Genomic DNA, 24,614 nt, shown 5'->3' on the forward strand with positions numbered 1-24,614 from the left:
GGTTCAGGGGAAATCGAAGCGATCTGCGATTCGAGCCGAGTGATATCCGCCTTGCGAGCCTTGCGACTCGGAGCGCATTAAGTCTACTTGTTTTCAAGCGCATCCGCATTCTGCTGATCGGACCTCGCAGGGGGGAAGAGAGCCACTCGACGATCGCTCGGAAACGGACGCGCCCTGTAAATTCCCCAGAGTGCTCCGGAAATTTATCGGACTTGTAAGTTGGCCGCACGCGCGCGCTCGCTCGAATCTACTTTGCACGTTCGGTCCTGACGGATATTTTATTTCATTTCGCGGTGGTTCGCCGCGATCGAATGCGGAAATCGCGACAGGCGCCGAGACAGAAGCTCTCGCGGATCCACCCTGCAGAGAAGGCCGCCGCTGCAGCAGCCCGGACAATAAAACTACAATCGCCACTCGGAAGCTGTCAGCGGAAGCTTCGCTCCGTTACGGATCCGTTTATCCGCACAAATCCAGCGATCATCTGCTCGTCCAACACGTCTGTGAAATCCTATGGCAGCAACAAATTTACCTAACGGAGAACGCATCGATCATGAAGTAGGAGGAAGGATAACAAACGGCGTCAACGGCCCGGAGCGAATAAAGTTTCAACTGCTCGTAACCTCCGTTTAAAGAATTACGTTCCATCGGGATCGATTGGAAAACAAATTTGATCGAGAGAGAGAGAGAGGAGAAAGGGAATACGACCCATTGGAAAAATCGGAAAATCTACCGGGAGGACGCTCGCACGCTCGAATCGTTCGCGGAGATCTTCAACGAAGGACGATGAGATAGACGAAGGTCACGCTAGACAGAATGACAACACCGAGTGGCGATAACATACTCCGTCGTTAGGAGTTCCGTGTTTCATTCTTGAGACGTCTCGAACTACAAATAGCTGGCGTCTCATTAAACGAAGACAGGTAGGTGAGCGACGAGCGGCGAAGAGGGGACGGCTACGCATCGTTCGTGTTGGTTCGCGGCGAACAGCAACGACGACAAAGGGTGGCGGACGATGTGGACGGCGGCGCGATGCAGCAGCAACAACACCGGCGGCATCAGCAACGGCATCAACGGCGAGAGCGGCAGCGGCGTCGGGGGTTGCAATTAGTGTCGGCTCGCAACGGGCGCGCGACTACGTAACGACTGAAGAGGGGTGCGAGCAGGGTCGGCCGTTAGGGGGTCGAGAGTGTGTGCAGTGCGCGTGAAAGGGGGACAAAATGTGGTGGCGGTGGAGTGTCGTGACGACGACGACGATGCTGGTCTTGGCAGCCGCCACGGCGTACTCGCCGTCGGTGGAGCTATCGGATCTGGATAAGCCGAGTGAGTAATGCTGCCCGTTACGTCACACTGCTTATACCTGATTTACAACCGGGCTCAACCCTTTCGCTACGGCGAAATCGGGAGGTGAGATGAGGCGCTTGTGGCCAACAAGTCAGCGACGCGATCGACACTGGTGTGTCGATAATAGTTCTGACGGATTAGAGAGAATTGGGAGGATCGGCTAATGGAATTCGAGTAAACCCAAAGCCCATCGCGATTCCCTTGGCTTCGAATAGCTTCAAACAGTGGAAACTTATCGCGCGAAAAACGTAGCAGGATGTTTCGTTAAGAATGTAACGCCTGTGAAATTTTTCAAACGGCTTCTCTCTCTCTCTCTCTCTCTCCTTTTCGCTCTCTTCCTCTATCGATCGTTCTCTTCGCGGCGAAAGGGTCGTTGGGCTCGGGTTCCGAATCCTGCCGTAGAGCGTATTTCGCGAGTTGAAGGTCGTGACACGACGAATTAAATCAAATCTCCACTCCAAATCTCTCTCGTCACGAGGCTGTTGGGAACTTTAAACAGCGGATTATTACCGTCGACCTCATCCGAGGAAGTTTCGCTCGACCGCGCGTCCCGACGCGCTCCCCCGGCGAACGCCGACTCCTCGAAACTCGCGCGGCGTAGTCGATGAAGGGAATATAAATGGAAAGGTGCTTCTGAATATCATTAGCGGCGTTCCCCGGTGTCCCATAATTAACTGGCTGCTTCGCACCCACCGAAACCGTCCTTGAGGCGTACGTTCGGGACGACGTGTGTGCATCGTCGCCGCTGCGCGCTGCGGCTACTACCTCAACATGTTACAATACCGCCGCTTCGACTTTATCGGCGGTGTCGTGTCGCTCGATGTAAATCATAATTGTAGGAATTTTATTCCGGCTGCGTGCGCGCGCGAGGTCGGCGCATATCATTAGCGCGATATAGGAATATACCGTTCCTTGATTAAAACGACTCGCGTTATTACGCGAGTCGTATTAATTCCGCCGGTCGCGCGATTCCCGAGATAACGCGGGGAAAAGCAGATACCTCCTCCGTAAGATACGCGATTTTTCAGCAATTATGCAAATCCCCTACAATCTACGGCATTATTCAGATTCTAATTCTTGAGTGCTCATTTAGAAGCGCGCGCGCGCGCGCGTGTCTTCGGTGTCGAAGAAGCATCTCCGCGTTTCTCACAAATGAACGACGTTCCTGAAGACACGTTAGTTGGTTAAGTCGAAGGTATGTCATAAGCGGTCGGCGAGAAATTTATAAGTCACTTCTTTTATACGTTTGCCGAGCGATAAGCGACGCAAGCGGCTAAATGTCAGGTGTCTTCTACGTAACGGGGAGCTGACGTTGAAGTAATCGTCTAACTCTCGCCGCACAACGAGCGACGCTGTAATAATCTAATGAATGACGTAATTAAAGTAAAAACACACGGGCATTTTGTCTGTATTATCGATTACCCGACGCATCTGGAACAGGGGCAGAGCTCCCCGTCGATCGATTATCAAATAGCTTCAGTCTATCTTTGGTCTATCCATTTATTATGCGTCTCACGGCGGTTGTAATTGCAGCCTTATATAGTATGCATCGTCTAAAATTAATTTGATGCTCTCCAAGCCGGATAAATGGGGAAAGGAAATAGCGGGACGCGTGAAGAAGATACTCAATCGATTCCGGCGTAGCGCGTGGAGAAGGCTTAGGGCAGGGAATGACGGCTAAACTAGTTTAATTAAACCACGGCGCTAAGCCCCTCTTAAATTTATAGCCGTGCGATAAAAAAGAATGTTCCGTCGTGCGGGGACGTGAAGGGAAAAAATTGGAGTTTCAATAGCGGAGGGTACGGCCTCGCGCGACTATGAGGATGAAAATAATGTGACGCCAATTTCACACTTTCGCAAAATTCTTCTCTTTTTTTCCTTTTTTTTCATCTCCCTTTTTCGGAGAAAATTTCCGAACCGTCGTGCCACCCAGCTATTTGTCTCTGCTCGCGCGGCCGTTTCTCTTTCGCGTATTTAATTTCGACAAGTACGAGCCGCGCGCCCGGTGTATTCACTTAACAATCATGATACGAAATATAAACGATATTTGCAGTTTCGCGGCGAAGCGTGGTATTTCCGCCGATTTTAATTCCGGTTGGGAAAGAACCGGTCGGAACGTGCCCACGGCGCTCTTGATTTTCGAGGCATTAACGCGGCAGCTCACTTGGAATAGCCACGTCGTCATCGGTGACGTTATTGGATGACCAGAGGGACTAATGTTGCAACGATCGATAATCGTTGGTTATATCCTCAATAATTATAGGAACTATTAGCGTGCTAATTGGCGGATATCCACGATCAATGTTCACGGTTGAAAATGAACCGACCGTAATCATGCTCCCATGGCACCGTTCTAACCGGGAGGAATGAATGTTATTGTTAATATTAACAATATTATTATTAGATATTGCCAAAGGGGAAATAAACGTATGATCAGCAGGGTGTGTGTGTGTCGTTCGGCGATAAATTAGATTCAGTGGGTAAAGCAATTCTCAGCGTGAAGAGTCCGCTGAATTGTATGCCGAGGCTAACGAGCGGAAGACCCGGGGCTCGAGGCAATAGCCGTTTTACAGAGAATTGTAACCCACTGCGTGCGCGGCTCTCGGTACAACAACAACGGTCGACGACCGAATCTGCAAGACTTTCGGCTGGCGAGCCTCGCGTTCCTTTCGGAGGAAAACCGGGGAAAGCACCGTTCGCGAGAGGAACTAAATATGCATTTCGAATTTTCCCTCGTGCAAATACGAACATACGCAGCAAATTAAATCCGTTATTACCGATACAAAAGTGACGGTTAATTACAACTGTGATTATTCGGCTGCGTTGTGGAATCACTTCGCGGCGTGGCGAAATGCTGGTCTGCGTTTTCCCGGAGAGTTCGTACGGCTTGCATACATATATATCTCAACAGGTGTTGCCAGACAACTGACGCGTACGCGTGTAACGTGCACGCGTAACTAACGCATCGCCTTAATTAACGATCCTTTCATGTTTATTCGCACAGAATAAGGCCGGGAGCGTTTATTTCGCCACGCCGCTGGCCGGTATCGCGAAACAGTGTGGTCTTTTGGTTTCTCGCTAATGAAGCTGACCTCGCGTGGTCTAACGCTCTGAAAAAGCAGCCAGTGAATGTCAGCGATGAGAGATAAATGTGTCTCTATGACGTACCCTGTTTTTGAATATGTATTATACATGCATATACAGCGCGCGCTGCCGGTAAATAACTAAAATCGGAAGGAGGGGCGCATTAATGTGCGCATCGTCGAGAAATACTTCGCGCTATAAAAGACATCTTTTTTCTTTCCCCCTCTCTCCCCACCTTTTTATGTCACATTTTTATGAAGAGACTGCGCTGTAAAATGTAAACCAATGCTTATCACAGTGAGCTAACATTTTAATAGAGCTTGCTTAACAGCTTTTGGCGGACCACATATAACGCGTGGAAAATATTACAGAATATATATTTCAACTTAACGGGGAAAAACGGAAAAAAACACCTTCACTCTTTTTGCGCAAACAAACAGGAAAGAACGATCTGAAATTCAACGAGAACGATCTACCGCGAAACGCAAATTTCCATTGTCTTCTTCGGGAACTTTTTCCGTCCCTCCAGCTTCAACGAGTCGAGATTCCTCCGGAAAGTCTTTAATTTTGAAACGTCCCGAAAAGAAGCAAAATCGTTCCTCTCTCTCTCTCTCTCTCCCTCCCCCTTTCACTCCTTTTTTACTTCAAGAGCGCGGAATTCTTAATTACAAGTCCGGCGCGATGCGGTCGTCGATTACTAATTCAGCTCCCTCCGAGAGATCCGCTGTATATTTTCATTAATATAGACGGTTCCACGCGCATTTCTCCCTCCTGACGGCGGAAGAACCCTTTCCGCGACAGCATTCGAGGGTGTCGCAACTCCGCTGCATCGCGGGTAATTAATTTTTTCGGAAGGTGCCGGCGAAGCCCGGGGAATGCTGCGAGTGAGGAACAACGGCGGAATGACCACGAAATCGGCCTAATGGGCGGCCATTTGTCATCCCACATAAGGGTGGAAAAGGTGGTGGCGCTGCGGGAGAGGCGCTGCCGAGAAGGACGCCGTCGACGGAGATGATAATTTGCACGCGATTTCATCCGTCGTACGTGGTGTACGACTTAATGGAGGCAGAAGTCGTGGCTCGCATCGGCACTAAAAAATAACAGAAGCTCGTAAACGGACGCACGACGGGCGTCGCTTATCGTCGCCGTTTGCGGGACCGTTCTACACGACGATTACGGGATGTAATTGCGCGGGGAATCGTAGAAACGATTATTAACGCGCCGCTATATCGCGCCGCGCGATATTACTTTCGGGCAGTGGTTAAAAAATGGCGGATCTGCCGCGCGCACCAACTCGTATATCCTCGCGTAACAACCTTATCGAAATAATAGCCGGGGTAGGGCGAAAGCGGGCATTATCGCGGATCTGAAGCAAGGCGGAGACGATCAGGCGACGTAACATGTATGTTTCATACCCGACACGCGAATACTCAAGATTATCTCGACCCTAATCCGGGCAAGATTAATTGGAATTGGCAGCGCGGCTGTTATTCTTAGACGAGCCGCGTATGCTGAAATAACATTACACGCGCACGCTGAGACCTGAAAGGATCGAAATGATAGTTATTATGAGATTTCGGCGAATAAGCACTTATCGTCCGGATTCACAAGAGGATTGATAAAGAGCGCGGTAAAGCGCGCGCGCGCGTGGCCGCGGAAGGAACCACCGGACGCGTATTTCAATCGCCGAACGTCTTCCTCCCACGTGACAGATCTGCATGTTCAAACGCGGGGAAACTCGCTCAGAGGGGGACCCAGTTACGCGAGACTTCCGGAAGGAATGCGAACGGGCCGGAGGGAAATTATTGCGGTATCATCTCCGCAAACAGGCGCACCGGACGATTATTCGCACGCGATCCAAATTCACCGGCTATGTCGGAGGCGGAATCAAAGTCGGCATGTTTCGTCACTGGGACCCTCTCGCTTAAAACGCACTTACTCCAAGCACAGTTATCGGCCATTAGAGCGACTCTTATTTTTCCCTCCGCTTGATTTCACACCGAGACCGATAAATATCTAGAGCTAGAAATTATATTTGAAACTTCGGCTCTTCGAAGTTTCGAATTTCTGAACCTTCAACGTGTTGGTAGGTCTTTTTTATCGTTTTTAATATTCGGAATAGTAGACCGCTGCGACTCACTAGGTCGCTTTAAATTTAACATTCCACAAGGAATTTTCAGACATTTTCTTATTTTTAACGTGGATAAATATAAGACTTCTCTGGTCAGTTTTAGCTGTATCAATAGATTCTGTATTCTTGCTAATGAATATTCCGATAGCTGGACCTTTTCAGTAATAGTCCCTCATTATTTAAAGCGCTTTCTAATTTCGACTCTTTCAATGCGACAATTCTGTTGGGTGAACGAATATATTAGAGCTTCATTTATTTTATTTTTCTTTATTTATTCTGCTTATTTCTTATTTATCTTCATTGCACGTATTATTTTTTTGTACTACTATTCTTAATATTTTTCTACTGCACTTATAACTATGAAGAGCTCTCCTTCTGTTTACGAATAAATAAACAAATTATATTCAAATCATGAAATATTTTTTGAAGTGTGAAAATCCGTACGTTCGGATATTCGAATATTCGAAACTTCAAAAAATAGAAAATACGTATGTCTGTTTTGTAAGTACGGTAAATAATATTTACTGTCCTAAAAGATATGATTTTTTTCCTGGATCGCGTTATGCTGTCATATATAATGACAAAATTTGCATTTATTTTAAAATAAATTCATGAGATTTGTTATCTATACTATTTGTGCTTCTTTCATTCATTTTCTTTTGAAGTAGACAAATACGAATCCCGTACGAACCCCCAGAATCGAACTCAACATATCCAAAATCCAGCACGCACTCTATGTCTCGAAGACGTCCTTTAAGAAGCCTTATTGTCCAAAAGACATATTTACGACGTAAAGCGAAAAGATCGCGAGGGGAGCGCACCTCTCGTTTCGACGGAACCGAAGGTGCTCGGCGGCGTGACTCGCGGAACATGGAAACACACCTGCGTAATGACATCTGCTCGTCACGCACGGCGATAATTGCATATTGCGCATGGCGGTGTCAAAAACGCGGCGGCGCAAGACGCGCCGCGCGTGATATAAAATTTGTTTCGCGCGCCGAGCACGGCGCGAGAATAAAGCCGCGCCCGCTGCGAGCATTTCATACGTCGTAATTCGCGCAATTCTGTCAAGAAGCGACATATTTCATATTACTGTAATCCGCTGCAAGCCCGGCAACAATGGCGCTCTGCGTGCGGCGAACGCGTATCCCGAACTACGTATTTCTCACGGGCCTTCCATATATATGACGGCGAAAATTCAGAATATCGTTCCCGCGGGTCTCGTTCCGCAAAACTGCAGCGCGCGGGTAACGAGTGGATCCACTTCGATATGTCAATACTATGAGCTTAACTCGTGACTGGTGACGCGGAATTTTGATATGTTTCTACGCGCCGCGCGATAAAACTTAAAACAAAAAAGCAGAAAAACTACTCCGCGGTATGTACGCGCGACAAATTTTTCACGCGTCGCTCAGATATCGCGCGCGGGAATTTATTACCGAGCCCGAGTGTGCGGCGGGGGGAACGAATGGTGTTCGAAGAGACATGTTTTCGCATCTTCGATGATTCGCGCGACGAAAGAAGTGAAATTGATTTTTATGGCCTTGTTCGTGCCGCTGCTAATGCCGTCGTTAGCGCGCCGAGTCGGCTTAGGATCGCCCGGGGTCCGTTAATTTGTTCCGTGTACGCATAAATATTTATCAAATAGAGCCGTGGACGGAATGCAAATTTCTGCGAGCCGATTCGAGCGCCGATTACAAAGTTCCAGCGACACCTGGTAAAAGAGAGGGAGAATTATCGCCGTCGTAAAACTTTCGTACGTCGCGGCGCTCTCGATCACCGGCGCGTTTCCTCCTTTTTCCATTTATCTGCAATTCATAGCCCCCGCGGTGTTACGGCCTTTCTCTCTCTCTTTCTCTCTCGTAAATATGACTCGGTATGTGTGTGTCGCGCGCGCAGTTCATTCCTTTTATGGCGCTTCTTGCCGATCTCCGCGTATTATTCGAACTACGCGGGAGCTATTTTCAGCGGCGCTTTGAGTTAGGCGAATCGAGTTAGGGCGTGCACCGCGCTTGCACGCGAGTGCGAAAAACGCGTGCCGAGATTTTGTCACACTTTGACTAATAATCGTAACAGCGATATCATCTGCCCGCGCTAAAGCCGGTAATTACCGGCGGCCAAGTTTCGCGACCCAGACAGGCGAGGGTGAAAAAGGGGTACGGGAACGCGTTTACGGGGCGCGGCGTCGTTAAGTTCGCCACTAACGTGCGAACGGACGGATTTAATGCCCGTCTCTTACATTCGACTTATTCGTCCGTTACCTTGTGGTTGCAGGACTAGATTACGACGCCGTTCCTTCTCATTTACATTGCGAACGAGGCGCCCTGATTGCGCGAGCAACAGCTTTCTTACTACAAAATCTGCGTTTAACCGCGAAACTCGGGGTTAACGCGCGGCAGAGGCAACGAAACGCAACCCACGACATGATACTTTCAGTTGGGTCAAGTCCGGGTTCGGCGAATTTCTTTAAAATTTACAAGATTCCCTCGTATCGCACGCGCGCGTTCTACTTTTTTCTCTCTCTCCCTATTTTTATCCCAGAACGTTGAATAAATAACACTTTCCCTCTCTCGCTCTCTCTCTTTCTCTCTGAATGCAACTACTTTGAGTCTGTCGGACGAACAACACGCTGGAAAATCGGAATATTTAATCAGCAGTTATTTCATCTTGTGGCATGATAGATCTATTATTCGCTGACGTACATACAACTGTGGTGGCCTGTATGAATTTGAGAATGCCTTCCTTGGTTGACCACGATGACTTCAAACACTCGATTATCATGAGCGAACGTGCTTGCCCGCTATTTTTCGATAGTCACCAATTAAATATATTCGTCTCCTCATCTGTTCGTTTCGTCCCACCCATCACTTTAGAGAATCCAGCACCCTATTTGCTACTCTGCGTTATTAATAATTCGGATATGCTGTTGAACTTTGGTCAACACATGGGGTTGGCTTTTTGTTTGCTCACGATCTCATTTTTATAACTTATAATACGAACATCGAGCTCCCCTCCTCCATATTCCCTCTCTTCCTCTCTCTTTCCTTCACCCTCTCCTCTCCTTCCTTCCTCTCTACCTCGTTATGCATAACAATAAAACAGTCCGGAATAGATTCACTTTTGCTGGCTGCCGCCGAGCTGTAGCGCGCGCGCGCCTAACGCGGGCGGGTCGCCGCTAAAGACGTTTCAAATCAACCAAGATTAAATTTGTACACAATCAGGGGGGCGAGGAGGGGGGCGGAACGACGGCATAGCGACATTCTTATGCGGATTGTTCCAGTTAACCCGCATCCTTAATTTCTAATGGCGGAGTTATGCAGATCGGGCGAGTGAATCTTTGCCGTTCGGCGAGCGAATATTACGAGTGCCGGCAGGGAAAGAGGGTGAGAGAGAGAAAGCCGAGAGAGAGAGAGAGAGAGCGAGTATGGGAGCTGCCCGTTAAAACTGACAAGGGGATGTCGATTCGGAACACGGCGGAGAGAGTCGAAAAATCTCATCTCGTCTCGCGTCCATCGTGCGCTCGATGAACGTAACGATCGGCGCCGTCCCGCGTAACCCGGCCGGTTTCTATCTTTCGTGGCAGTGATTCCGCGTAACTTCCTAACTGGTTAATTCGCGGCCGACTACATCCGGCCGGCCCTCATCGCTACGTCGGCGCTAACGAGTCCACAAACGAGCCGGCACAAGCGGGCGCGCGCGCACCAGGAGCAGGAAAGGCGGTTTCGCGGGGGAGATCCTCGAGAGTTCGAACGACTCGACGAAATGGCTGCCGGCTACTCGTCGTAACAATATCCGAAACAGGTTGCCGTTACCTGCGCACGTACCTTAGCTTACCGCAGATTACCAGTAATCCCCTGGGCTCGGGTAACAGTTACACGCTTTCAGCGAGACACGAAACTTCGACTGCGCAGCGGCGGCCCGTGGCGGCCAACCCGGCTCCCTCCGCTGCCGCGTCCGATGCCGAATAAACCGAACTCCCTCGTCGACGTCAGGGACGGAGGAAGGAGCGACACCACGTGAAATTAAGTTCTCCCACGACGATTTTGCACGCGTCCTCCTGCAGGATCCCTCCATTATACGGCGCGCGGCATTTTTACTACTCTCGTAATCGGGTCTCGTGGTTTCGACCGAGTTATTCGCGAACGATCAATGAGCGAGTTAACGAGAAAGTTGTGCAAGAGATTGCGGTACATGTGTGTACGTACGCCTTCTCTATGTGTGTGCGCGTGTGTGCCGCGAAAATAGCGGAGCTCTTCGTTCTATCGTTTCTCGCCTCTACCCGATGGCACCGAATAAATCGACCCGACTTGGCGTGACGATGATTCGATGATGAATCTGGATTTTATTCGACTGCATTTCGCATGCCATTATGATTATTGGATGTCTACCGAATAAGTAAAATCCGTCCTCTATCATTATAGATATCGCAAAAGATCAGATCGGATTTCTGCAATCGACTTTCTCGAATTGTCTCGAAAATACTGGATATCGCGAGAAAGAGCTTGGCCGTTTAATCGTTGAACTCGCCGGCCGCTTATTAACTCCGTGAAAAAGTGCGTAAACGCGTAAATAAAACGAGTCCTACAATCGGCTTGATCTTTTCCAGTATTTTGGTTCTTCAAGAGAAAGAGAGAGAGGGAGAGATAGCGTTTAGATAAATTACACGTTGTTGTTCTACTTTATCTAATTATTGACCTCTCGGGCTGCGATTACCTGCTTTCGGATGCATAATCTGTGTTCACGTCTATCGTCTAATGTCCTGTTTTTACCTTCGTGATATTCAGCCGAGAAGCCTAAGTATGCGTAATGATTGCTTTCCACCGACGTAACAGCCAGTTCTGTTCAGGAAACTTTCCCGCTGTTCTGCATATTTAATGGCACGTTAGGTCACACAATATCTTTATCGTATCCACCATATAAGCAAGCGCGTTTCCGTAACCGTTGTCAACCGCGTGATCAAGTAACTAGATCCCGTTTATCAAACGACCGCCGTCTAGACACACTGGAATGTTTCTGTTCCACTTAACATCCGTATCTTCGAGGTATTTCTTTCACATACGTAACTCCGCGTATAAATAATTGATTGAATTGCGCATTAACTGATTACTTACCTCGTGATTTTTTTTTGTACCGATTCACGCGAAACTGCGCAATGTGTTGCTCGGTCGATTTATTTACGGCAATTGAATACGCGACACGTTGATTAGTCGGCCGGTACGACAAAGTGGGTATTCGATCCTCGACGGTCAAGAATCCTCGTTAATCCGTGTCAGCGGGGGATGAAACGCGTTAGATATCGCGAGATGAAAAAGAAACGAGCGAGAAAAGGGAGAAAAATGCACAACAGGGGAATATCGTCGAGGATAGAATGGTACTAGACGCCGGCTTTTTCTCGACGCTGCCAGCTCCCTCTCACCGTATTCCTTTTTCCTCACCTTTCCACTCCACCTTCTTCGTCCTTTATCTCACGTCAGCGTCTTCGCTTGTTCTAATAATTCGGTCTAATGAAATCCCGCGTTTACCGTGGGAGATTCAACATTTGCATGTCCGGACGTCGCGCAAAACACGTGATGATGATGCGTTTCGCCGCTCGTGTTTTCTTAACATTACGGATTCCGATTTTGCCCGATGAAAATATTTCGCTTCCAACGAATCTCAACGTCGATGCGCACACGTTGCTCGTAAAACCTTGTTTATCTCGGTTATTTTTCCATGACTTTTCCAGAAAACAAATGTCATGTATACGAGATACCCCGTTACATATGTATGTCCGTGCATCTAAACAGAAAGAGACCTGGCGACGTGTGTGCATCGTTTATATTTTCTAGCTAAAGCGAACGAACTTGCTACGACGTAGAATATCAAATGTCTCTTCGGGATTTCGAGCTCGCGATGAACTTTTACATTTGAGCAGGATCATTCCCCGTTGTATCCCTTTCTCTCTCTCTCTCTCTCTCTTCCACTTTTTCCCTTCTGCCTCTCCCCCCGTCTGTTCGAACAAAGTTGCAGCGTTGGCCGTTCATACTGAACGCGCGCTCTTCGAAAATTGAATCGATTCACTTCATAAAAGCGCGGAAGTTAATACTCGTATCCATTTAACTCGCAGGCAATGCAAACAATCCTCTTTTCCAATTACTGTAAAATCGTTAATTATTGCGCGCGCCGGAGAAACACGATAAACAACTATAGTCGATGTATATCTGATACAATGTATATAAATTCGCGGGAGAGTGCGTATAGAGAGCGGCGAATGACGTAAATTCCGAAAAATTTCATTTTCGGCGGACGCGAGCCGCGGGAGATAAAAATATGGCGAAATCCCGGCGTTTAAACGGTAAGAGATAAATTAAAGGCGTTCGATGCGCCCGCGATCCATAAATAATCCAACAAAACGGTTTTAATATATTATCCGGGCTCGGATGTCCGCTAAATGATTATTAATGGGCATAGATCTCGCCGCACTTCGTTTTTGCATATTGCACAATGCCATGTCGCGCTCTCTCGGCGCGCTCTACCGCGTACCGGCCGCGGTGTACAAACTGCCATCGATCCTCGCGCTTATATGCTAATTGCCTATCCGTGCTAATTGGAAGTGCCGCCGAGTGCGTTAATTATCTAACTGACGGTTAGGTATTCCTACCCATTACTTGGCCTACGCCGCGTACGCGTTTCAATCGTTCCCGTGCTTTCCGCGGATTTCCGTAAACTTGGAACTGATTCGATTGTTCGCAGCCGTGAGCAACTTCTCCGCGTTTCTCGGTTGTATCGTAGGCGTGGCGACGAAGCCAAAGTTCACGCGCGGAAGTCGACGACGCGCCGAAGCGCACGGGGAATTATTTTGCAGCGAGGGAGAAACACGACACGCGCACATAAATATGAACGGATTACATTGCGCGCGCGAGAGGATTTCATGTATCCGCTCTTCAAGAGGATTCAACGTTCCAAAACGAAGTATCGGCGACTTTACTTATCGCTATTATACAGTCACGACGCGGGGAGAACGTTTATTAAAATTAATCCGACCAGAGACGAATCAGGCAGCGTTTCGCGATGACTCGCTTCGAATTTAAGCTCGCCCACGGCGCATCTATGCAAGCGACATGCAGCGTCCACACAGCGTTTCTCAGTCTCGATAAGATTATATCTTTATATAAATATATAATTTTCTTTACATATATGTATATACTTTTTCAATCACATCTTAAACAGCTCTAATTTCATTTTCATAGATCCACGTGTAAAACTTGTACAGTTGACACTTGTATAGTTGCCGCAATAATGAACTTTTCTCTGAGCGTATATACACACATATAACTTTTTTGTTAATGAATAAATTTCTCGAGGGGGAAACTTCGATAATTCGATCGCGTAGCAGAGCGCGAGCATGGAAGGTTCCAATTAAACCCGATAATCTTATCATTAAACGGGATTACGATGTTATTCGAGTGTGTTTCCAGAAGTAAGTAGAGAGATTAATTTCACTTAAAACCGGGCCCCCGTACTAGCTTATCTGATGTATCAGTGTGTAAGTCTACTGTTATATTTTAGATATCTTCGCTCTCGTGTTTTGTTCATTATCTCGTTGTCTCTAAATTCTCTCCCTTAACGCTAAAAGCAGTTGAGTAGTCTCCGCATTCTTCGTTTTTTTTTTATCGTTTTTGCACTATTATATTTTAACGTTTTCGCATTATTACATTAAACATCATGAATCATGATGCGCGACACATCGATTTCTGTTACGAGACAGCAGATCCGTCGAATCTCATTTCGTGAGTGCGTCGCCGAGTGAATATATTCGTCATTAATATTTATCCTTGTACGCGCGTAGGAACTGTATAAATAAGAAATTATAGTTTCGTATGACTTAATCATACGTGATACCACTTCATCGTCGTTAGTAGAATAGCGCGTGCTTTGCGCGGCACGACTGCTCCGAGCGAGCACAAGTACATAAGTTCTATATACTGTGGGTATATACGTACACCAAGAGCTAGAGAGAGAGATAGAGGGGGGGAAGGGAGAGATGACATTCGTCCAAGTTAATGCAATACATGGCGGAGATGCGAAGAGAGTCGCACATACGTGCCAACGCGGAAGCGCGCCCGGTAGACGGAGAATATAAATCCCAAACAAGAGACGCAGGTAGTATATCTCCGGCACAAAAGGATTTCTGTATATCTGTCGTAGGTCCAATCTGCGGGAACGTCAATAAAACGCCGGTTCTCTCAGCTCGATACATTCAGGAAGGCCGTGATATCCTTTGTTGAAGATGAGAAGACGTAAAATCGCGATGGGATCGCCTTTTAAGGAGCCGTTGCACTGCGCGCGCGCGCGTGTTTAGATTTTTACGAAGACTTATCGAATAATCTCGCGCGAGGACCCCCACCTTCTCGTTCGAACGAACGCCCCCTCCCCCCGCATATAAACCGGCAAACACCGATGACCCTTCTATTAAATTGGATCACTGCCGTCGGCGGAATCGAATGTCGAGAATAATCGTGCGAGTCAGCATATAAACTCCGCGTTGCGTGCGAACCGCGGCCGGTGACGTTCGTTCGATGTGCGCGATTTCGCGTGGAACAAAATAGTCGCCGTTTGTTTAACTGTACCGCCCACCATTCATTTGCGCGTCGGAGTGAGCCGAGTCAGCTGCGAAAGGACTTCGGCATTTTCAATGGTGTCATCGGCTCGTTTGCTATACCGCTCGGTATACGTACGTACCGTATGCGCATGTACTCGTGCGCACTGCCGTGTGTGCGGGGAATATACCGGGCTTCAAACGCTCGTTGTCGCATTGTCTGCCTAATCAGGTGCGACTTGACCTCTTGACCATTATGGTCTCTCACTATCAGCGAGCCGTCGCAAGGGCGACACACATACATGCATTTTCCTCGTTATAGCAGAGCACGAGGTGAATATATGCCGGCGTTTGTTTCCTCTCCCTCTCTCTCTCTCTCTCTCTCATGAGCGCGTGCGAGAACGAAATTATTCTTTAACGGAGTTCGCGCGATACACACACACACACACACATAACGCGAGTAGTACAGCGCATTTATGCCAGAACCAATAGAAAGCTGACGTTCGCGAGGGAAAAGAGGAGGAAGTACGGCGGTACTTTCTTACCAATTTGTATCGGGCGCCTACGGGATTTCCGATAAATTCGAAGCACGAAGTTTGAAGATTCCATTCTCGGGCTCGCGTTCGCGAGCGCGTGCGCGCGCGTAAAAGCTGAATTCTCTGAGAGATAAAGAGATGTACGGGGAAATGCGTCCGCGGGGGATACCGAGAGCCAAGATGTTTTGACAGTCCGTTTGAAAGCCCGTCCGTGAGACAAATCCGTTCCCTCCGTAGGATCGCGTGATATCACGATAATCCCGAGGCGTATACTCCCGCAGGAGTGACGGTAGTTAATGACGGGACGTCGTTGAGTATCCGCTATCCGATCTTACACGAGACTCGTGGGACGACACGTTAGACCGTGACTACCGTGACGAATCGCTACTTCATGCGGGAGGGCAGCCCGACCTAATTTTCCAATGTCATAATTCGATATATCGGCGTCACCACGGTCCGCGCGATCCCGCGTGACGACCCACGCGGACGAGAAACCTGTAACCGACACTTCTCTCTCGCGTTTCGAATAACACGCCGGACATCGCCCAGTCGTGTACACATTCTCGGCGTCGCGCCTGCCGAGGGTCGTACCCGCTTCTCGCCCCTGAACGCGCGATGAAACAGCAATAATCGTAACAATGAGGACACTCGGGCCGAGGACGATCGTGGCGAAAGAGAATCTCTACCGCCCGCGAGGGCTATAATGAGTCCTAGTGGCTGACCGAAATGAGAAGAAAATCACAAAGGGATCTCGCGCTGAATCACGCGAGATTTCGGACGGCGCATTAACTTGAATTAATAAGCGCTGGGTGGCGTTAAAAAGTGAGGTTCGTGTGGATGATTCAGCAGGAAACCCCGTCCGCGGAACGGTTGAAGTCAGTTTTTCCGACAAAACTCGCTCGTCTGGATCTCGAGCGCGGTAAAACGCTAAATAAATCTCTCTCACTGCGGGAATAGCTCTCCCGTTTTCCGAAGGAAGCAGAAGCGACTTTTTTCGGGGCGTCAGGCTTGTGACAATTTATACGTCGACGTTCGCGAAAAAGCAACATCGTTGACCTTTTTATTGACCGACGCACAATCGAGCGGCCAGCGGCACGTTAACGAGCTCCTCACAATTACGATCGAGTTCCGTAATGATGACATCCGGCGGTGCCGTTTGCTGCCGGCGGTAAACGGCAGCCGATATCGATCCCGAACTGTTTTGCCCTCCCGTCGTCGTCGCCTTGCGCACCTCGTCGGCGTTTTAATAACTTTCTTCCGAATCGTTTCAGCGCCGTCGTCGGCCGCGTCCCGATCGAACGTGGTAAACGTGATATTTTAAACATGTACGGGCACGCAAATGCGCAAAATTCTCGCACGTGCGCGCAATGTTAATAGCATGAATTTAGGGAAATTCCGAGCCCTACCGCGCGTTGCCCGACGCGGAGAGAGTAAAAGAGAGAGAGAGAGAGAGAAGCTCGGAGAAATATTTTACCGAACGAGAATACGCGCCGTCGACGGAGGGATTAATAAAAAACATTCGGCACGCTTTCCACGGCTGTGACAGAAATATCGTCGGTAATATATGTGCCGGTTATCACCAGGTCGATCGCTTAAACACGCATCTCGTGACGTAAATATAGGCATGATACATCTAGCTACTCGCTTTTATCATACGTTGCTGATCCACTTCATCGTTTTGTCATTATTATACAATGGCGGGCCCGGGTCATTCGTATCGCGAAACTATGTATCCGCACTCGCAATAGCGTAATTTTCCACTCGACGTCACCTCCAGCAACGTGTCGCGTTTAATTATACAACTGCATTTGCGCATTATTAGGAAACGCACGATCGTGCGCGCGTATCATTCGTTAATCCTGTGACGTATGACATTTTATTAATCATCGGATCAAGCGCTCGCGCGCCGGGCAAACGAGTGAAAATATATCACTTGTAATCTTTATTAAGCAATCGTCGCGTCGCGTCACGTTGCGTCGCGTCGCTCGCATCGTATCCGAGAACGAGACGATCCGAGACGGCGTGCCACCGTTTTTAACGGCTCGTCGTCCCCCAATATATTTTAGGGTGATAATAAACATCGGGACGTATAATAGGCCGTAAAGGGTATAGTCATTCGCAGACAGTTCGCGCATAAATATCGGGGCCGCGGGGGACATGCGAGGTCGGGGGCGAAGCTCGAAAAAGCTGCGAAACGTTGAAAAATGGCCAATAGCCGCCTAACAGTCGATAACAACTTAGCACGTCGTAGCGGCGTTTATGACGTGACATAAATTTCAGCTGCGTATTACGGAAGAACGACGCGCCCACGTGATAAGGATTATTATCTCGACGCGATGTATTCTTCGAGTATTCCGAGGGAGCGACGACGGACGACTCGATAAACGACTCCGCTCATTCAACGGTGAATTCAGACGTGAGTGAATGCTGCTCTCTCGTCGTCACGGGGAAAGTCGTGTTTGAAGAAATAAGTCGATGGCAAAATAATTCACCCCGTACGGGGCCGGCACTCGCCGATGAATACGCCGCCCCGCTACGATCCGCCGGCGAAAAGTGTACGGGGGGATAGGAATAACAGTGGGAAGGAATACGGCAGACGCCAAACAGTTTGTGATGCAAACATCGCGCAGAGAAAAGAATGTTTTATTTGAGGGCCGCTCGCGAGTCGGTCGATCGATCGTTTCTGGCCGAACAAACATTTGACGATGGAATATATGTGAACGCGCGCTCGCGCTCGTATTTTCGAACTCGCGAAAATATGTCTCCGGCGAACTCAATTTACGACACGTGACTTGAGCCAATTATTTGCTGGCGCGAACCTCCGGGTTTCCGGTTGATTTTTTTTTTTACCTTTTACGGGGCCGTTGTATTATAAAACCCGACGAGCGTGCGAGCTATTTGCTTTGAGCTTAACAATTTTTAATTTCGACGCGAAATGGCACTCGTTTGCCATTCGACAGATCCAACAGCGATATGTCCGCTGTCAAAACACAATTATTCAGTAGGAATGCACATTTCATCGTGAGAAATTTTCAGAACGGATGTACAGATATATATGTTACGTTTTGCGTAATAAATCGCACGAATAATTTCGTATTCCCGGAGATAATATTTATCTCGCTGTAATGACATTTTCTACCTTGTCGGAAAGATTGAAAGGGACTTTTTATCACGACGTTATGCAATAATTCATGCCGCCCGAGTCATTAAAATATTTGCTTATTCACGAGATATAAATGCGCGAATAGAGGAGGAGGGAGAGGAGACGGGGAAGGTCTCTCTTTCTTTCTCTCTCTCTCTCTCTCTCTGTACGTTGCGCAAGCGGCCGCTGAATACTTCTCTTCGATGATAATTTTTTTTCCTAAATCTGTAATTAATCTTAGTCGTCTTAAATATGCAAGTATCATTCCAGCTACGAGATAGTTATGAAGCTCTATGATAAATGACGCCCGTGAGAAAAATTCGTGCTATCGTCTTCCATCGTTAGCATTCCCTTTGTCACTCCGGATTAAAAGCGCGATGAACCCTCTTTCCTTCTCTCTCTCTTTTCCTCCTTCTCTCGTTTTCTACGTAACTCCGCTCCTCTGCGTTGGATTAAAAGGAGGAATATGTTAGTCGCGGAAGGTTCACGTAATTATCTACACAGCATGTTTCCCAGATGAATTAATAAATAATGAACGCGCGAAAAAACACACGCACACAGGTGAAACTAGTTTATTCCTCCACGCGTCTCGCCGCAAGATCGATCGCTACTTCTCTAAGATCGTCATAATGTTTGATGATCTCGCTCGACTTAACACTAGAACCGATAGTGTCACTTTGTGTGGTGCCGCTTTAAATTGCTATAAATCTTATAAAATTGCTATAAAATCTTGTATTAGTTAATAGTTTTCTCTAACCTTTCATCATTTTTAATGTAAATATAGTCTCAAATAATGCAAATAATATGAAAATAACTCTTCGGTAATCGAAGATAAAAGTATATTTTTATTGGCAACGCTATGCTCGGCGGTTCTAGTGTTAAAAAAAAAGGCGCTTTTCGGAATTCCATTTAAAGTCGATTTACGCCGCACGGGGCAACCGAAAGAATCTCAGGCGGAAGCCACGCGCGACTCTTTCCGTTGCGTAATCCGGCGTTAGAGAACTCATTATTCACGAGGGAGCGATACATCTTCCTCTCCGTCAGCTCAAGAGGCTCGCTTTTAACTTTCGCATCGTGGCGATCCGCAAGAAGAAAGAGAAACGCCGATCTTGATCGCAGATATCGCGATCGCCCGGTTTCGCTGCTTCGTCAGGAGTCGAAATGAGAATAAGGCCGGCTCCCGCTTCGTCAGTCGCTTCGCCGATACGAGGAGTCGTCGCGGACCTCGCAGCGGGTGGTTTCCCCCCGAGCATTACCGCGCCCGCTGACGGAGGAAACCCTCTCGCGAGGCGAAGCGCTCGACGAGTGAAGATCGCAATCGAGCGCTTCGTGTACGAACGATTAATATTCGCTTTCGGAGCAGTCCAATTAATTAAACCGCTTTGCTCGTGGCCGTTGATCACGCGAGGCGATCGCGATCGGCTACGTATGTACGGTCCACCCTCCCCTCTCTCCCTCCCGTCGTTCCTTCCTTCCTGTGTTGCATTTTGCATGATCAACGAATTCGTGCGGCTGTAAGTGGAAAATGCTAAGAGAGCTAAGCAGAGCAGCCCGAGCAGCTTTGGTCCCTCGTGACTCGCCGATTTTTGCCCCGCGCGCACAGAAAACTCCCTCGTAATGGATTAGCGGCGTAAAGTTCACGAGCGAAACTTCTGCACGAACTCCGCGTATTCACTTCGCTTATTTCCAACCGTGATACTCGCGGTCGATTTATTTCTGTTTCCCTTTTTCCACGCTGGAATTTCGTCGGAACTTTAAAAATTATCGCGGAAAAATCAATTCTTGCTTGTTAACGATAATAAAATACCGTTGCTGCCGCTGCTGCTGGACGTTATTAATTATATGTTATCGCAGGATTCGATTACAATGCGCAACACGCGACTCGGAATTTTACCGATTAAATAAGGAGGACTTTTTAAAGGGGTTTTCCGCTTCTTGAGGGCCTAAAGTCGGCACAGTATGGACAATGAGCAACCGAGAGGGTTTGCGACAGATCCTCAACTTCATCGAGAAAATGCGCCGCTTTTTCAACTGTTACTTTCATCCTCTTGTCATCATCATCGGGTCGCGGATTTCAGCGCCGCCGTTGCGTCGACGTTGCATTAGCGCGAGCGGCGCGTCTCTATCTCGTTCACCGCTTCCCCATTGTCACGCCCGCAACAACGGGTGAGCGCGCGCGAGTCAGGCAACCCTGAAGAGGCTTAGAAAATGGTAGAAGGGCTGGTTGGATTGTTATCGGACCGAGACGTATCTTTCAAACGAGTCTGGCGAACTGGCGTTGCTCCAATTCGCCCGGCATTAACCACGAGAGACAGAGAGAGAGAGAGAGGGGAAAAGGAGCGCTGAGAGCGAGAACGAGTGCTAACGAAGCGATATCAGACGTTCATTAATAATTAAACGAACATTTATAATTAATAATAATTTCGATGATGAATACTCGCGAGAAGGGATGGCTACATAGTGAAAAATTGTTTTGTACATGTGTTAAAATCCGGTCGTTGTTACAATGTTTGTGTTAAATTTTCAACATAACCGGTATGCTAATTTAACATATTATGTTTATGTTATCACAATATATTTCGTGTTGAATCGATATTTAATATGTGTAACCGTTAAAATAATACATTTTATACTTCAGTGCCGATTATACGTATTATAGATGTTAATTTTGTGTTAATTTTTTGCACAATATTTGTTACTTTTCATCTTCACATTCGTCTTGCGTTAAATTAACACAAAAATGAGCGCGGACCGTTTAGAACATGTGAAATATGTTAAATTTAACACAAAATTTTTTACCGCGTATAATCGCCAGGTTCGCGTAGTCGTCATACTTCCGGCTAATTAAAGCCTCGTCCATCGCGCGACTCCGCGAGGGAAATATCGCCGGCAATTTCCGTCGTGGCCGTTTTTGGCACGAGTCCCGATTTCGGTTCTTTTTCCCGGATTCAACTGAGTTCAGACCAGCGACGAGGGAGACACGGTGGATGATCGTGTAAACCGGATACCATCGAAGTCCAATGTCGCAAGTTTTCAGTGTCGACTGTTAAATCATGCCTGTGAGGAATGTGTAATCCCGTTCAATAGCTCTTCGCGCGTAATACCAGGGAAATACGTAATCCCGCTGTCGATCGTCTCTCCTTTCTTTCTTTCTTATGTTTCGTCCGCGCGAACACAGCACAGTTCATTAAATTACACGCGTAATAACACCGACGTGTGCGTTCCGAGAGACGATAAACGCAACACGTAAGTGCAAAGCTCGTACGCCAAAACATTGTGCGGCATCTCGGTCATAAGCAAGCGGAACCCGCATATTAAGCTACAAGTGGAAACTTCACGAGAGAACAACTTGTTCGCGCGTTTGACTGCGAAACGGACTAAGGCAGACTGCGGAATGGCGGAGGGTAGGTCAAAAGTTCGCACGGCTTGAGCTTTTGGCGTTTTCGGCTCCCGAAAGTTTTCCCAACCGATGGCGTTGTATACCTTAGCGAGAAGCCAGGACGGGATTGCAACAGTCAGTTCACGCGGTGTTTGTACTTTACAACACCGCGCGTTGGACAGGCATCGTCTCTGACGCGAAATACACAGCTAAGCGGACGGAGATGCGCGGAAGCGCGATATGAAAATGTAGTTCTGCGAGAACGAGATCATGATGCTGTTCCCGCTCGTTGGGCGAGACGCTCCGCCGAAATGATTATTAATCTCGTCTCAGAAGCCACCGAGTGTCGTCGGTTAGACGGATCGAGTTCCTCGTCTAAATATCTCAACACGCGAAATATCTTAAATGCCGCTCGTGGATACCGAGTGCAGTCGCGCGTAGACGAGTACGAGCATATTTCTCGAATATGAGACAGAGAGAGAGAGAGAGAGGATGAGAAAGAATCAGAATGTGAATTTATATCTCTCTTTCCATAAACTTCAATATAGCGAGAAGTGACGATCTCGACGCTCGCGCGTTGAAATTTCCGTTCGAGATGAGCAACGTTATGGAATCAAGTTAAATCTTCCATTCTCTCTCTCTCTCTCTCTCTGAGCTGTCCAAACTTTTCCGAAACAAATATTCGGCGATTGTGGTGCGGCGAAGCTTGCGCGCGCGCGTTACCAGCAACGTTACATATCGGCATTCCCTTGCGCCGGGAGTTAATAAATAATTGGATTACGCGACATTCGCGGCGGCGATATAATACGGACACGTAGCCGTGATGCCCGATAGTAATTTTCCTCGCGGATACCTTCGCGCGATCGCCGTACCGCGTCCTGGGGCGTTAAAAGGGTGCATGCCGGTTATAAAGTGCATCGCGTCGGTCGACCTAATAGGTAATTACAACGTGGCGTGAACGTATCGCCGCTCGATGAATGTAGGTACGTTTATAAGCGACTGCGCTCGCTATATACATTCGGTGAAACATCGTGTAAGGCAGGTAGCACGTAAAAAAAAAAAGAACGTAAGCGGTAAAACTTAAGCATTAAGGAAATTGACCAGCCACAGTCGATACTTAAATCATAAGAATAGTCGATTGTGATTGGTCAATTTGCTTACTTCTTACGTTTTACCGCTTACCTTCTTCTATGCGCTACTAGCCTAAGCTTTCTTCGCGCGAAGATACGCACTGAAAGATCCATTTAGTTGACTCAAACAAAATTGTCGCTTGGATATGGGCAAAAACAAACGTTTTGGTTGTGAGAATTAAAACGCAGTTCTCCGAAACGAAAATAGAAGAGGTTTGATTCAGAGAATGAAATTTCAGTTCTTACAAGCAAAACATTTGTTTCCTCATATCCAGGCAAGAATTTCGTTCGAGTCGACTAAACGGATTTCCTCAATGAAGACGATCGATGGACCCATCCGTTCTCGATGTACCATCTCGTTATGCGCAAGGAGACACGAAAGCGAGCGAGATGATCCGTCGTATAATCAAATTGTGACGTGCCGAGTATTTACCCGGGGTTATTTCGATCGCGTAAAAGCGAAACCGTAGAAGACGGTGGCTCCGCGCTGGAGAATGGAAGCGGAGAGGGGATGGGTATGTTTTAATTTCGGAGGTACGCCGAGCTGAAATATTTTTCAAGTCGATTAAGAGTTTCGTGAGCTAAATTCGGGAGGCGAGATAAGGCAGGCGGCGGATCCCTTCGGTGAAGTAGTCTTACGTAAGGGGCGACTATCTCTTACACGTCGTCTTACCTGGCCCTTCTCCGGCGCGTTCGGCGCGATCGATCAACGTTTTCACGCCCGAGAGCGGGAACATTAAATCGTGACTGGCGGATACCATTCCTCATCTTTTCTACATTCTTGAGGAAGCTTACGGAGCGCGCGGGAGAGACTCCGAAAATGACGATGAATTGTTGCTAGATGCAGAGGAAAGAAATTTATGACGCTGAGAAAACGGCGCGCCCGGCCGTTTTCGTTTGTCGCTGACAAGCTTTATTGCTGCGAACGGCACTCGCGCGGGCTATTTTGCACGTCTTATTTGCAATTGCAATAAAGACAGCGCGTAACGAACGAAAGGCCGGGGAGCGAGATTGATTGCGACATATCAATACGTCGGAGCGCGCCTCGAGTGAAATATCGGAGAGCTATATTTTACATTAAACCGACGGACGAGCTCGAATTGGAGCTTCCAAACCTGGAAGTGAAAAGAGCGTTAAGATTGAACGAGCGCCTTGATTTTCATTTTGAACGACGAGTCTGGTAAAAGTGGACGATGAGATATTCAAGCCCGTAGAATGGACTTCTTCCCCGGGGCTCCGGTCTAATTGTCGAAATCATTCTCGCCGCGAATTATAAATAATACAACCATCCAC

At 47.8% G+C, this 24,614-nt stretch overlaps 1 protein-coding gene across 1 annotated transcript in view; it reads left to right on the forward strand.

The window, feature by feature from the left end:
- Nucleotides 1-522: 522 nt before the first annotated feature.
- Nucleotides 523-24,614, forward strand: part of LOC106744730 (hemicentin-2-like) — a 99,777-nt gene continuing 75,685 nt past the window's right edge. Inside the window, exon 1 of the mRNA XM_014619725.1 lies at nucleotides 523-1,320. Coding sequence (XP_014475211.1) covers nucleotides 1,218-1,320 — 103 coding nt within the window. The 5' untranslated portion in view covers nucleotides 523-1,217. The remainder of the gene's footprint in view (nucleotides 1,321-24,614) is intronic.

The sequence above is a fragment of the Dinoponera quadriceps genome, unplaced genomic scaffold, assembly GCF_001313825.1.
Source record: "Dinoponera quadriceps isolate SergipeBrazil2010 unplaced genomic scaffold, ASM131382v1 scaffold1352, whole genome shotgun sequence".
Lineage (NCBI taxonomy): Eukaryota > Metazoa > Arthropoda > Insecta > Hymenoptera > Formicidae > Dinoponera > Dinoponera quadriceps.